This window comes from Oncorhynchus kisutch, linkage group LG8, assembly GCF_002021735.2.
Source record: "Oncorhynchus kisutch isolate 150728-3 linkage group LG8, Okis_V2, whole genome shotgun sequence".
Classification (NCBI taxonomy): Eukaryota; Metazoa; Chordata; class Actinopteri; order Salmoniformes; family Salmonidae; genus Oncorhynchus; species Oncorhynchus kisutch.
In genome coordinates this window covers 17,307,297-17,322,535 of record NC_034181.2, presented here as the reverse complement: position 1 = coordinate 17,322,535, position 15,239 = coordinate 17,307,297, and the positions used below count along the sequence as shown (strand labels likewise).

Below are 15,239 nucleotides of genomic sequence, written 5' to 3'. Positions count from 1 at the left end.
ATTCACACGCTCCTTACACACACACACACGTAATGGCGATGCCTCCCTTCCACAGCTCAGCGAATAGAAGAAGCAGATCTCTGAGGAAATGCTTCCTAAAAACCAAGAACAAGTGACGCTTAGTATTTTAATAGGAAGAAACACTGCTGCCCTCGCTGTTCACTAACCCTTCCAGGGTAGTCTGACATGTAAAACACTTCTGCTTTCAAATTGATGAAACTAGCATTTAAGGCACAATGCGGATGCTCAACTTCCAGTTACTTTGTCTTCTCAAGACATTTTGGAGGACTGAGGGGAAAGGTCTTTGTGAGTGCAAAGGCACTAAATGCAGAGGAACAGGACAACAAGCGCAGTAATTGTGTGTTTTAATTCAAATTGACTGTTTGCACTTTCCCCATTGTCACAAGAGAAGTAGAAGTTTTGGATTGCACCTTTATTATTTCTATGTTCAACACGTCAGCATCTTCCAACACTGTGGGCTGTGACTGGTAATATGAGCTGTTAGGTGATCCTCAGCAGAGATGAGATGGCTGAATGGAGGTTTGGATTTCACTGCATCATCCCCTCAGCATCCTCCACAAAAACAAGAATACTGGACACCAGGGAGAAACGGAGGGAGATTTCCTGATTCTGAATTATACTCCGGTCTTACTAGCTACTCTGTTGTTTGTTGGTATTTGAGACAGAGCAGGTGAGATAAAATTCCTGGAATCTCAACTGTGATGTCATCAAAGGTCCTCTTCAGCAGGCCTGAATAAGTTCTACTCCATCCTCTGGCCCCTTAACAAATCCTCCCTTGTGATCACTTACATTACATGACTGAATTGGCTAACGTGAAGCTGCGCTTAGACCAACTCAGTCGTGTCAGATTAGTGATGATTACTTACTTCAAAGGAATACAGGAGAACAGAGGGATGCATTTACCAAGTACTGGAATAGGGCCTCTCTCTCCCTGGTCAGCTCTGCAGAAGGCAGGGGATATTGATGGCTTTTTATTTCTCTGCTTGGCTACAGTTCACTTTATTCCAGTGATTTGGGAAGTGTGAGGACGCTGGCGTAAACACTGGGAGCTGAGTGGAAACTGGGCTTTACTGTTGTCTCTCTGACTCTGGGAGCATTCGGACAGGGAATGAGGATCTCTCCGTTCAGCCTTGGCTGAGACACACTTGCATAAACAAACAGGAATATGTATGGTTCTCTCTTCTCCATTCACATTCTCACTATGTCCCTGTGCTGTGACCTCAACCAGCCTCGGCATACAGCGTAAGTACACAGCACACACACACACAGATAGGAGCATCCCTGTACACCCCGGACTTTGACAGAATCTCACAGGCATTCATTCAGCCGTTGGCACTCTGGGCTCTGTCAGTTACGGCCCCTAGTCATTCTAACATTTCCAGGCAAAATCTAAACAACTAAGCTCTCATTAGACTCGATACACAACACACTCCAATCAGCAATGAATCACAAAAGATAAGTTGACAGTTGATCACTTGTTATGGAGCCATCTTCAATGAGATCTTATAAATAAACCACCAGCTCTTCACAGTTCAAATCTCTGTTGATCAGGTCTGCCTTTTCACTATCAACTCTGAGCAAAAAGCAACAGTGAATCCACTGATGACCAATGAAAACCCCTTTCAGTTTTTGGGATGTACCAGACCATGGTTTACACACTGTTGTGCCAACCCAACCCGTACTATGCTGGCTCGGGTATAGAGCAGCTGGGACAACAAGGATCTGTCATGGGTCGCCATGTCATCTTCTTATTTCATTCAATTTAAAGGGACACCACCAAAAAATGACTTCAAAATAGATATGTTATTTTCATTATCTTGCACATATCTGAACATATGACAGTTCCATGTTATTCAGATTAGAGAACACTATACCACTCCTGGACCAGCAGTGGTTCACAATCATGACTAAACTATTTAATATTTTTGGATCACCTGAGGACTGGTTGCCAAATACAGTACCTGTGCTATAGAGACTGATTGATGCTCTGATTTTCTTTGGAATCATCTGTGATCTGGCAGTTTTTATTTGACACTAATAGGCTGGTTTCAAGCTGCATCTCAAAACAACGAAGGACCCTTGTATGGCAGTGATACACTGACTGCAAACATCCTTCTCTTTCTCTCTGTCTGTCCTATCTTTGACCCAGAGTGCAGCCAATCCATAACTATGTCATTATTACTGTGAGATAACCACTAGGCCAGCCATAGGAACACTGCCTTCTCCTGCGTCACTGCTCAACTCCACAGAGAGCCTGTAGCCACATTACACCATGCACAACTCTGTGTGTGTGTGTGTGTGTGTGTGTGTGTGTCTAACGGTACATTTCTCAGAGTGAGAGGAACACAGCCTTCTCAGTTTTTTTTATGTATTCAGATAGACAGGACGCTGTATCTTATGGCATTAACACGACATAAGAGCCATAACATTCTCATTATTTTATGGCAAAAACGACATAAGAGCCATAACATTATCATTAGTAACGTACTGCAATGCCAATAATTTCATCAGTTTGGATCACTGGTCGAGTCTGAAGTGAAGGGATAGGCCTATGTGCACGTGAAAGGATATTTCCTTAAAGATTAATGAAGGTTAATAACTAAACAGCTCCGAAACTCTCCACCTGCCGAACACACAGATTATGACCTAACACAAACAGACGGCAAAAATGAAATTGACAGAACCTAAGTGCCCAATCACACGGTTGTTTGGGGTATCGAAGTAAAAAAGGCTGCATTTTGCTGCACGGAGACCACCATAGCATTTAGATTCCGATCACGTCATAGATCATCATAAATGTGCCACTGCCAACCGTAGCAAATGATCATCAGACCAGAGTTTGACCCCAGTTCTAGTCATACTGTCTGAACATCTTTCGCATCGAATGTTGCGAAAGAATGGTTACGGTTTCACTGGTGGGCTCTACTACAGTCTAATCATAATCACGCAGAAAACAAGTCGTTAAACAAAACTTAAAGCTGATGTGCGGGGTTATTTTTTAATTACATTTAGAGGGACCTTTGACAGTCCCTACGTTTGTGAACAAACGATTTTAACCTACAGGCCTAAACATACATAGGCTAGATTGGACATCCATTGAGCTAGGAATGGATACATTGAAGGGTTTAAAAGCCTATCATAAGCAATAAAACATGTGGTTTGGTGATGATGAAAGTGGTGGTGTATGGTATAAAGTAGATTTTAGAGCAGCATAGCATCTATAAATATCATGTTCAGAGACAATTTAGATTGCATCACTGTAGCATTCAACACAAAATGGAATTCGAACCCCATTCTACGCGTCAAAATGGTTCATTAATTTTATTAGGCTGTTTGAAGACCTACCTTCTCTTGCTTTTAACAGTACCGTATTGGCCACAATATTCTCCAGCTCCATCTAAAATCCTTTGATTTTGCTGAATAGATGCGTTGTTGTTTTTACGTCGGCACAGCAACACCTTGCTCTTCACGGCTAAATTGCTTTTCGTTTTACTCCAAATCCGAATCAAATGTATACATTTCAAATTCCTTGAAAGTCTATACACAGGCTATCGAGGAAATCCTTGTAATATTAACTAGGGCATGGTTCATATTGTCGGCTCCGAATACAGCGTCCGGAGGGCATTTCCATTCCAATTCCGGAGACTGTTGTGTTTCGTGCGAAATTTGGTGCGGAATCAAAGAAGGATAGGACTGTTGAGCCATCAATACATCCCGAAACAGCCCAAGACCTCGGCAAGACCTACATCCTTTGGTAACGCATTCGTAACAGCGGCTGAAGCACAGACCAGTAGCACTGGTGGGAGTTGGTGAAGTGTACTAGACTCAACGTGCTCCACCTCTTGGTGCGTAATAAAAAAAAAAGGGCTGGGTTTTTTATCTTGGTTGTAACGTTTGGCGGAGCTCTAAGCGGTTTCCCCCGTGGTTCTGGTCAATATGTCGGTTACATTTGGATGTGTACAGTGTGCAAAGTGTACAGTCTATGGAAGTTCAATGATTTATAGTAAGAGTTCGCAAATCTTGATCCACCAAGTTGGTGGTTCCAATATTCCATTCCATCGCCCGTGGAACACACAGCCAGTCGGAAGGGGCGTGTTCATATCTGGCCCATGACGTATGCGTTGCTGAGTATGCCTGTCTGGCTGTCAAAGACATCTGATAGCGGCACATTCTTGCCATCCCCTCCCAATGCAATGCCAAGCGGTAGAACTGAAGATGAAAGACCAGTGGGAGAAAGAATGATATTGATAAAGGTGATGTTCCCCATACATAGGCTATTGGTCCGTTGTTCAAATGCTGTTTTTCATCTGACATGGAAAGCCTAAGAACCGCGGTGCACAATAACATATTTTAATTATGAAAACTGATCAAACACAACATCCAATTATCTCAAGATCTCATACAGGCCTACCAGTAGACTTTATGCCATTGGTGATTGTCTGCCTGTCTTCTTAGGTTCATATATACTGAACAAAAATATTAACGCAATATGCAAGAATTTCAATGGTTTTACTGAGTTACAGTTCATATAATGACATCAGTCAATTGAAATGTATTCCTGAGGCCCTAATATATGGATTTCACAAGACTGGGCATAGGCCCACCCAATTGGCAGCCAGGTCCACCCACTTGGGAGCCAGGCACAGCCAATCAGAATGAGTTTTTCCCCACAAAAAGTCTTTATTACTAACAAAAATACTCAGTTTCATCAGGTGTCTGGTCTCAGACGATCCCGCAAGTGAGGAAGCTGGGCTGGCGTTTGTACACGTAGTCCGTGGTTGTGAATGTACTGCCAAATTCTCTAAAACAGCATTATGGTAGAGAAATTAACATTCAATTATCTGGCAACAGCTCTGGTGGACATTCCTGCAGTCAGCATGTCAATTGCACGCTCCTTCAAAACTTGAGACATCTGTGGCGTTGTGTTGTATGACAAAACTGGAACACACTCCATCACTCTCCTTCTTGGTCAAATAGCCCTTACACAGCCTGGAGGTATGTTGGGTCATTGTCCTGTTGAAAAACAAATGATATTCCCACCAAGCGCAAACCAGATGAGACTGGACATTTTTACTAAGATTAAATGTCAGGAATTGTGAAAAACTGAGTTTAAATGTAGTTGGCTAAGGTGTATGTAAACTTCCCGACTTCAACTGTATGCTGAGCACTTGTTGGCTGCTTTTCCTTCACTCTGCGGTCCAACTCATCCCAAACCATCTCAATTGGGTTGAGGTTGGGTGATTGTGGAGACCAGGTCATCTGATGCAGCACTCCATCCCTCTCCTTCTTGGTCAAATAGCCCTTACACAGCCTGGAGGTGTGTTGGGTCATTGTCCTGTTGAAAAACAAATGACAGTCCCACTAAGTGCAAACGAGATGGGATGGCGTATCGCTGCAGAATGCTGTGGTAGCCATGCTGGTTAAGTGTGCCTTGAATTCTAAATAAATAACTGACAGTGTCACCAGCAAAGCACCATCACACCTCCTCCTCCATACTTCATGGTGGGAACCACACATGCAGAGATAATCCATTCACCTACTCTGCATCTCATAAAGACACGGCGGTTGGAATCAAAAATCTCAAATTTGGACACACCAGACCAAAGGACAGATTTCCACCGGTCTTATGTCCATTACTTGTGTTTCTTGGCCTAAGCAAGTGTGTTCTTCTTATGGGTGTCCTTTAGTAGTAGTTTCTTTGCAGCAATTTGACCATGAAGGCCTGATTCACGCAGTCTCTTCTGAACAGTTGATGTTGAGATGTGTCTGTTACTTGAACTCTGTGAAGGATTTATTTGGGCTGCAATTTCTGATCCTGGTAACTCTAATGAACGTATCCTCTGCAGCAGCGGTAACTCTGGGTCTTCCTTTCCTGTGGTGGTCCTCATGAGAGCCAGTTTCATCATAGCGCTTGATGGTTTTTGCTACTGAACTTGAAGAAACTTTCAAAGTTATTGACATTTTCCAGATTGACTGAACTTTATGTTTTAATGTAATGATGGACTGTCGATTCTCTTTGCTTATTTGAACTGTTCTTTCCATGATATGGACTTGGTCTTTTACCAAATAGGGCCATCTTCTGTATACCATCCCTACCTTGTCTCAACACAACTGATTGGCTCAAACACATTAGGCACACCTTTAACACGGCACACCTGTTAATTGAAATGCATTCTAGGTGACTACATGAAGCTGGGTGAGAGAGTGTGCAAAGCTGTCATCAAGGCAACAGGTGGCTACTTTGAAGAATCAAAAATACATTTTGATTTGTTTAACACTTTTTTGATTACTACATGATTCCATTTCATCGTTTTGATGTAGTTACTATTATTCTACAATGTAGAAAATAGTCAAAATAAAGAAAAACCCTGGAATGAGTAGGTGTGTTGGAACTTTTGACTGGTACTGTACATGATATACGATTGAATCCGTGTTCATGCATCTCACTGTGCCCGTACCCATATGGGGAATAAAACTTAATGACTTGCGCCTACATATCGACAAGCATAGGGTATTACAGTTCTTCAGGTCCCATTGATAAGACAGTCTTGAACGAATCTCGTCTAGGTTGTTCTCCCATGATTAAACATTCACCAATAGAACAGAGGGTAGAGACTTGTTATTCTCTATATCGCCATATTTTCATCTTCTGTGTTAGGGATTAGGGCCTGGTCCCAGGTGAGCATTATGTCCTGCGCAGGTCGAATCATTGAAGTAGAATTCTTCATCCAAAGTGAGGTTAGTGATCGCTGTTCTGATGTCCAGAAGCTATTTTCGGTAATAGGAAATTATGGTGGAAACATCATGTACAAAAAAACTTTAAGATCAGCACAAAAAGAAAAAACACAAAATAGCATATTTGGTCAGGAGCCCGTAAAATGGACGCTATACATCCCAGCGCCATTCTCCGTCAGATTAGCTGATCCCACCTGATCATCCGGTTGGACATGACTTCAACAGGGTCACCAAGAGGGATCAGCCAATGAAGTTGGAAGTCCCACCCAGTTGACTAAATTAAAATTATGGAAGCCCTCAATGGCACTGCCCATCTATGAGAGACCACAGTGCCTTCTGCAGTAGAGCAGTGATCCATAGTCAGACTTTAATGAAAAATCCCATTTACAAATTAAACAAAGCACAAAAACTTTTATGGAAAACAAATCTTGCCATTACAATGTGTCTGCTTACACTAACAGAGTTCATCACTATATACTATTGACTTAGTTCTCAGTGCTATGGTATGAAAATCATAATTGATTTCTCATCAAATGTAGTCTTGTAGACAATCTAGGTTGTGTGGTCTACCCTCAAATCATGCATCACTTAATTCATTGTTTGCTTTCAAACCAATGAGTCATAATCAAAATTAAATCAGTACAGTATTTAGTGTGACTTGCGTCATCTACAAAGCACACATTCTTCTTAGTCTTCAAAATAATCCCCTATTCAACATATAACTGAGGAGTCCAGTATTACGGAAGAAAATGGAACAGAAGTGCCTTCAGTATTCATCGAGATTATCTGCTTTTGGGATGGATAGGCCTCTGTCCTTCAGTGCGGTCACCTTGGCTTTCTCTGTCTTCTGCTTGGCTTGCTGTTGCAATCGCTGCTCCTCCAGGATCTCCTCTATAGAAACTTGCTGCAAGACGTTGTCACACAGCTTATCAACGTCCTAAAGTGGGATTATATTAAGCATACTGTCAACGTACATGTCATGCATGTCCTTCTGGAGAGTAATAGCAGTGGCACACGTGTAAACCCCAGCAACAGATTGTTCTCAACAGATCAAATCAAACTGTATGACACATGCACCAAATTCAACAGGTGTAAACCTTGCCGTAAAATGTTTACTTACAAGCCCTTAACCAGCAATGCAGATTTAAAAAATAAATAATAATATTTGCTACAAAAATTTATCAAATATATAAAGTACAAAAAAAGTTACAATAAAATAAAGAGGCTATATACAGTGGGGACCGGTACCGAGTCAATGTGTGGGGGTACCGGTTAGTCCAGGTAATATGTACATGTAGGAGGGGTAAAGTGACTATACATAGATAATAAACAGTGAGTAGCAGCAGCGTAAAAAAGGGGGTCAATATAAATAGTCCAGGTATCCATTTGATTAACTGTTTAGCAGTCTAAGGCTTGGGGGTAGAAGCTGTTAAGGAGCCTTTTGGATCTAGACTTGGTGCTCTGGTACCACTTGCCATGCGGTAGCAGAGATAACAGTCTATGACTAGGGTGGCTGGAGTCTGACCATTTTTAGGGCCTTCCTCTGACATCACCTGGTATAGAGGTCCTGGATGGCAGGATGCTTGGCCAGTGAGTTCAATCAAAGACCATCTTAGAACGATAGGATCCTATATTTCTACTGATGAATATAGCCTTAAGATGCTTTTGGGAAACCAGGACCTGTGTGTGAATCAACCATGCTACGTAGGTGACAACTAAAGTTTGGGCTGAAGTACTTACTAATCATGTGAGTATATTGAAAAACTGCTACACATTCAACTAATTTGTAGTATATCCCCTCTGGTCTAATCAACAGGCTTACTTTAGCACAAACAAATGACTGTGTAGGCCTACTCTACTAAGGAAACTAAAACAGCCTTGAAGTACTGATAAAGAACAAGAGGGTGGCATGGATGAATACTTACTATTTCTCCAAGCAAAACAACGTTCTCTCCTCTCACAATGAAGATTCCTCTGGGGATGTCTCCAAACTTCTTGCCCACATGGATGCGCTCGACTGTTTGATGAAAAACTAGGTTGGCTGAAAGAGAAGGTGAAGAGATGAGATAGGGAAGTTAAGATCATTTTCCCTTTGATTGCCTGAATGTACCTACTTGTGAATAAGTTACATTATCTGAGTATTGACAACATCAAACTAAGTTAAGAAGGCTAGTGTTTAAACTGAAATATTATTATTTTTTTGTTAATTTGCCATACCAAACTGGTCAATGCTTCTCAGAAACCCAATTAGCGTTCGTCCATCTCGAAGAAGTACAAGATGCTTTTCTGTAAGAAAAAAAGGAATGTTTATAGTTGAGCCACAGCACGTGGTTACGATGTATCCAAACGTTGCCCCCCACGCCCCACAGTGAGTTTTGGATACAATGTTGCAAGGTCGCTGCGTTTCAAATGATGAATAGTTAACAAGAAGGGGTTCATATTTCACCAGTGACTGTATTTGATCATTATCATCATCACGGTTTTCGAACGTTGGAAATGTTTTTGGCTTTTCACTCCCACTTCTGTCTCAACTCAGCCTAACCTTCGCTATCCCAACTTACTGTCTATGTCATCGATGAGACTCGCGGTCCCTGGCATGTAGTTCATTTTGATCGTGTGTAGTTAATCGCCGTGTATGACATGTGTCAAGACAAATCGTTAAAATGTATATCTGTATCCTCTCTACAGGAAGAGCAGGGAACGCATGCTCAGGGAAGCCCTTCCTGTAGAATTGTAACCCATTAAGCGCCGATAGCACCGCACATTGGAAAATGTTATTCTGTCATTTATTATTGTATCCGATAATAGATAACATTGTTATTGTATTTGAATTTCGATATAGTTATTAAAGTGACAATTTAGGCTAATATAACTTTAATAACTGATATATATTTAGGACATTGCATTTTTCTAATAATGTAATACTTTGAATGAATATGCGTTTGGTTTTTAATAAGACACAAATATTAGACCATTCAAACAACTACCGCGAATTGTAACCATCGCAATTTGTTTAAACAAATTATTGGTTTAAATCGACGCATTCGGTGGGATCTGCTCTAAACTCTGAGCGCCTATTGGTCAAAATACCAAATATTCCACGCACGTGGAAAAAGGAAAAGGGAGGGGCGAAAATTAAAGGGGCAAACAATGATATATTTAGCTGCCCATGGTCAATGCCTTCAACAACTCGAGAATTTCAATAAAGCTTTTGTTTTTCATAGCAGTCAGAGCGCTCCGATTTGACAGTCCATTTTATCACGATTTCTTTTAATGACAAACGACAGAAGTGCTGGGGACGCTGCTTGGGTGATGCATCATCAAATGCAGTCGAATCCCAAATCCGCCTGGCCCTCAAATTTCAACTCGGAAAATAATAACGTGAACTGGAATAACGCTATGGTACGACACATTGTATAGCTAATTCATGTCAACAGGTAGATAACTAGTTATGTTAATCACATTTTAGAACATACGATTTAATGTTCGTAAACACGCGTTAGTATTTTTGTACTGTATACAGTTGCGCGTTCATTAGCTAGCTAGCTAGCTAGTTAGCCTGCGTTCTAGCCAGCCACTTTAGCTAGCTAACCATCTTCTGACCGTTTGTCCCATCTACCTAACTATTGATGTCCTATATTGCTAGCTACCTAACTTGCTTATTTGGTTATATTTGACATGCAGATTGTCTAGTTATGCAGTTTGTAGTGTATGATTTATATCCTAGCTAGTTAATAGCTACTGTTTTGTGATTCTTCCGCTGCTAGCTAACCTTAGCTAGCTATTATGTAATACAGTAGGAAATGCTTTTGCATTCGGTCAGTGTCTTGCTTCATTACTAGACGATTGGATACTTTAGTCAAACAAGTTCTTGAAGTGACGTGACAATAGAGGTCTGGGGTTACTGTTTACTCATGTCAATATAGTTGACTATTTAAACATTGCGGATTTTGAGCCCAGGTAAAATTTCTTATCATATGCCTACAGGACGCTTCCCAATACCCTGGTTACTCCTCAAACTACTGGTATCCCCAGACACATTCCACAGCAGGGCACTATCCAAATGCCTACCCTTCAGGATCTGACGTACAGCCACCTTACAACCCACAGGTACAGTGCGGCCTCATGTTATGTCATAGCAAAGGCCCTCTAAATCCACCTCTATACATGGGGATTAAGTCCTAATCCGTCATCTCAAGGGCTCTCACCCTTTCTTGACACTTTGTTACTCACGCACAACTATTTTCACAGACTAGCAGTCTGGCACTCACATTCAAACCCTTACTGATGTATGCACACATTCCCTCTCTCTCCCTATCCAGGCAATGCAAGCATATCCAAATGGCCACGGCGTCTATAACACTGGTCCAGGCCAATATCCGGCAAATTCTTTCCACCCATCCAACCCATTCTACTGTGCAGAGCAGATGTCTCCCAGGCAGGCAACAGGCCAGTACCCTAGCCAGGGCTGCCCAGGACCAGAGCAGAGCACAGGCGGGTCAGGACAACCCCACACCCAGCACCAACATCAGCACCACCACTACCCTGGACCACACTGTCAAGGGGTAAGTGCATTCAACCAGGGCAGTGTTTAACAGTGTCTGAGGTAAAGGCAGTTGGGCATAATGGTTCTTGTCTATTTTCTCCCAGGCCCCTAGCTATCCTCCTGGGTCTTACACACACTATGGGGAGGGTGGTCCTGCATTGCCTGCAAACCCCCAATACCCCACTGGACAGGCCCTTCACCCTAGGCCGCAGGCTGAGGCTTGGGCCCACTCAGGTGGGTATGGGCCCTCACACCAGCAGTGGCAGCCAGGCACCCAACCTCTACACAGCAACTATGGGAACCCTGTCCGCCCACAACACCCCCCAGCCTGGCCAGGCACTGGCACTGGAGCCCCACCCCCCTATGAAGCCAAGGTACGTGTGGAACACAAGGGAGGCATCTCAAAGAACTAAATTGGCCTTTGGTCGTCTCGTCTCCTTTATTTGAACATATTGTTTCTAAAATACCCTCTATGTGGTACTAATTTTGTTCTTCTTGGAAGAAAGAGGATAGTTCAGAAAAGCTCATTGCCCACCTCTGGTACCATAGCAGTCTTGGGTCTGAATTAATTTAATTTCTATTCATTACACACTAATTGTGTAAGAATCTTTTTTACCTCCTCAGGACCAGCACTACCCAGGACCCCACCAGCACCAGTGTGCCCCACAGGTGGGACCCAAACCCAGACCAGCCCCCTCCCCTAACCCCACTAATGGCAAGCCCGTCGACTTCAGCTCACCTCCCCAGATGTACAACAAACCAGGACGAGGGGGGGTGCAGGAGCCAAAGCCTTCCCAGGGTGAGCCTCCAACCCAGCCCCAGGGGCCAATCGGGCCCCAGCCCCTGAGCGACAACCCCAGCTTGGCCAAAGTCCAGCAGGTCATGGCCCGGGTGCTTTTGCTCCATGAGGATGTGGATGAGTTTGTGGGTAAAAAATCGGACAAGAGTTACCGATACCTGGAGGAACTGCTGACCAAGGAGCTGCTGGTTCTGGACTCGGTGGAGACCCAGGGACAGGAAGTGGTCAGGCAGGCCCGGAAGGAGGCTGTGCAGAGGATCCAGGCCATCCTGGACCGGCTGGAGAAAAAGGCCTTCTGAATTGGACCGGTTCTGGTTCTAAGGGTCTTACTGTTCTTTTTTTGTGACATTTGAATCTAAACCGGTCCCTTGGAATTAAATGCCCAATTCTGTTTGTTGACTACATCTCCTGGATCGTAAAGGTTTAGATAGACTGGTTCTCAACAAGGACTTTTGGTTTGGAATCAGGCCAGCTTATGCTACTTCACGCAGGTGTGATCAGGAACATAAGAGATGCCATGTCAAAGTATTCATGATGGCAAATGTAATGGTTGTACATATCAAGTCATGACTAAGTTATGGTGTTGTTGGGTTAGTTGTCATAACCCGACATTAGTGTCCATGATGGCTTAAAGCATTGGTTATGTCATGCTTGTGCCAGTGTAATGTAGTCTTATAATGGTGGTTTCAAATAGTGTCACCATGTTCATTTCAAAGTAGGTAAATGTTGCCCCTTAATCACTGATAGGGTGAGATGTTTTTGCTTGGTTAATAAGGCTTGGATTTGGCATAGGCTAATCTGATCCTAGATCTGTGTTCAAAGGCCACTTCTACCATGAGTGTTCCATTCACCATGTTTTCTTACATGTTGCGAACCATTTGCACTACCATGAGATTTTCCCTTTATCACTCACCCTAACCTTATCACCCACCTGTCATTGTAAGCAGAATGCAAACAGTGTGCATTCACACACAGCCTTCCAAATTGCCGCAGGGATTTACATTAAGGGTTGCCCCATTGCCTTTGTCAAGTTAACTGGGCGGTCATGCAAGTTGAGCCTGCTCTGAGGTTGCTCCATTAGTCAGGTGATATGTTTTTAAAAAGTGAATACAACCAAACTGCAAATAATTTCAATAGCCTAAAACTGATATCCCTTTAGGTGAAAGACAGGATTTATGGCAGTTGGGCAGGTCACACTTTTTTTTTACTGATAAAAAAAAAAAAGTGAAAGGCAGGTAATATGGCGCTTCTGCTTAATTTACATTTGAGCAAGTGATCATAAGATTTGAGCAACCAAAAAAATGATCCTGACTTGCCTTTGTAGACTTTTAATATCAATCCCTAGGTGGGTAACGTTACACACACAGTATCTACAAAGGTAGAGTCAATTGGTTTTCAATGCGGTCGATGGAAGAAATTCAATTAATGACATAAAGTTGCTCAATGGAAATATTGAGGAAGTTTCAATTCACTCCCTGAATAAATTCATGTTTTAATTCCATCTATCCTAACCCTGGTATGTATGTATAGTAGTTGGTCTACAACTCCTCCACAATGCTTTTGCCATTGATTGGTGTTAGACATTGTAATTAAGTGCAGGCCTAGGATCAGTTTAGTGTTATTCTTCGAAGGCTGAAAAGGAAAACTGACCTTAGACCCTGTTCAATTACTTCCTTCTTTAGAGTAATCTCTGACCTTTCTACCACAGTTTTACCTTTCATGTTCATATCAGACCAGGACCCATATCCATAAATCGTCTCGGAATATGAGTGATGATCTAGTATCAGGTCCACCCTGTCCATATAATCTTATTCATTATGGTCTAAAAGGCGAAACTGAACCTAGATCAGCACTCCTACGTAGAGGCTTTGTGGATACGGGCCCAGTGATATTTTAAGGAAGAAGGATGTATTGAAACAGGTGCTTGGGGTCAGCTTCATCCTACAGCACTATGATTGGATGTTTATTTATTTCAAAACCACAAATCAAATCACTTTCTTAGATTGTGTTAATTTCTTAGAAATCAGCTACTTTGTTGATCAAAATAAATAATAATAATCCCGAGTGCCATAATATCGGCAGGTGCTTTTTCAAATCGTTATAAAAAATACACTTAAAATCTCTTAAGCTTTGCATGGATCAAAATGTTCTGTTTGTCATGTTTCTTTTTTTCCTGTGATGTTATTTTTGTGTTCAGATAGAGAACCATTCGCTAACTAAAAAATATCTATATTTGTAACAGGGACCAAGGTTCTGTCTACAGCGGTTTCTGACGTAATGCATGTTTCCAACATAAGATGGGACTATTTTCCTGACTGATTCAGAAATGACTGCAGCTCAAACAGATGAATTGCATTAAATGTCAGTACATTTTTCAAATGTGTTATGCATGTTATTGTATAGTCTTTTGGAAAACATACCATAAACACTCAAAATTAACAAGAGTTTGTCATATGATAGATGGGAGAGAGAAAATGAAAGACGTTTGAATGAAGTGAGGGGTAATGAAAGTGAGACCACACTGCAAGCTGATACACAGTACCAGTCAAAAAAGTTTGGACACACCTACTCATTCCAGGTTTTTCTTTATTTTTACTATTTTCTACATTGTAGACTTAAACAATGAAATAACACATGGAATCATGTAGTAACCAAAAACTGTTAAACAAATCAACATATTTTATATTAGATTCTTCAAAGTAGCCACCCTTTGCCGAGTGGCGCAGCGGGCTAAGGCACTGCATCTCAGTACTAGAGGCGTCACTACAGGCCCTGGTTCGATTCCAGACTGTATCACAACCGGCTGGGATTGGGAGTCCCACAGGGCGGTGCACAATTGGCCCAGCGATGTTAGGGTTTGGCTGGGGGAGGCCGTCATTGTAATTAAGAACTTGTTCTTAACTGACTTGCCTAGTTAGATAAAAAATGACAGCATTGCACACTTGGTGCTCTCTCAACCAGCTTCACAATGTAGTCACCTGTAATGCATTTAATTTAACAGGTGTGCCTTCTTAAAAGTTAATTTGTGGAATTTCACTCCTTCTGAATGCGTTTGAGCCGATCAGTTGTGTTGTGACAAAGTAGGGGGGTATACAGAAGATAGCCCTCTTTGGTAAAAGACCAAGTCCATATTATGGC

The 15,239-nt window shown here is 42.2% G+C and overlaps 3 protein-coding genes across 4 annotated transcripts in view; 1 reads left to right on the top strand and 2 right to left on the bottom strand.

The window, feature by feature from the left end:
- The window catches only part of LOC109894940 (G protein-coupled receptor kinase 5-like), a 42,115-nt gene extending 38,005 nt beyond the window's left edge, over positions 1-4,110 (bottom strand). Inside the window, exon 1 of one of the 2 annotated variants that reach the window (XM_031829731.1) lies at positions 3,367-4,110. In XM_031829731.1, coding sequence (XP_031685591.1) covers positions 3,367-3,418 — 52 coding nt within the window. In that variant the 5' untranslated portion in view covers positions 3,419-4,110. The remainder of the gene's footprint in view (positions 1-3,366) is intronic. The other variant, XM_031829732.1, reaches the window with a different exon arrangement.
- Positions 4,111-7,093: 2,983 nt separating this feature from the next.
- LOC109895154 (U6 snRNA-associated Sm-like protein LSm1) lies at positions 7,094-9,490 on the bottom strand. The gene is made up of 4 exons (XM_020488813.2): positions 9,318-9,490; positions 8,974-9,042; positions 8,682-8,797; positions 7,094-7,693 (listed from the first exon to the last, which is right to left on the bottom strand). Exons 1-4 carry the CDS (start codon positions 9,361-9,363, stop codon positions 7,523-7,525), a joined length of 402 nt encoding a protein of 133 aa, XP_020344402.1. The 5' UTR covers positions 9,364-9,490; the 3' UTR covers positions 7,094-7,522.
- A 390-nt stretch (positions 9,491-9,880) lies between these two features.
- LOC109896139 (BAG family molecular chaperone regulator 4-like) lies at positions 9,881-14,491 on the top strand. The gene is made up of 5 exons (XM_020490400.2): positions 9,881-10,158; positions 10,744-10,866; positions 11,079-11,321; positions 11,407-11,676; positions 11,927-14,491. Exons 1-5 carry the CDS (start codon positions 10,030-10,032, stop codon positions 12,398-12,400), a joined length of 1,239 nt encoding a protein of 412 aa, XP_020345989.1. The 5' UTR covers positions 9,881-10,029; the 3' UTR covers positions 12,401-14,491.
- The last annotated feature ends 748 nt before the right edge of the window (positions 14,492-15,239 follow it).

Excerpts from the sequence above, each read along its gene's own strand:
- LOC109895154 (XM_020488813.2), bottom strand. The coding sequence starts at position 9,363 with ATGAACTACATGCCAGGGACCGCGAGTCTCATCGATGACATAGACA. Across the intron at positions 9,043-9,317 it reads TCTCATCGATGACATAGACA|AAAAGCATCTTGTACTTCTT; the intron begins GTAAGTTGGGAT and ends TTTTTCTTACAG. Across the intron at positions 7,694-8,681 it reads TTGTTTTGCTTGGAGAAATA|GACGTTGATAAGCTGTGTGA; the intron begins GTAAGTATTCAT and ends ATCCCACTTTAG.
- LOC109896139 (XM_020490400.2), top strand. The coding sequence starts at position 10,030 with ATGACAAACGACAGAAGTGCTGGGGACGCTGCTTGGGTGATGCATCAT. Across the intron at positions 10,159-10,743 it reads TGAACTGGAATAACGCTATG|GACGCTTCCCAATACCCTGG; the intron begins GTACGACACATT and ends ATATGCCTACAG. Across the intron at positions 10,867-11,078 it reads AGCCACCTTACAACCCACAG|GCAATGCAAGCATATCCAAA; the intron begins GTACAGTGCGGC and ends CTCCCTATCCAG.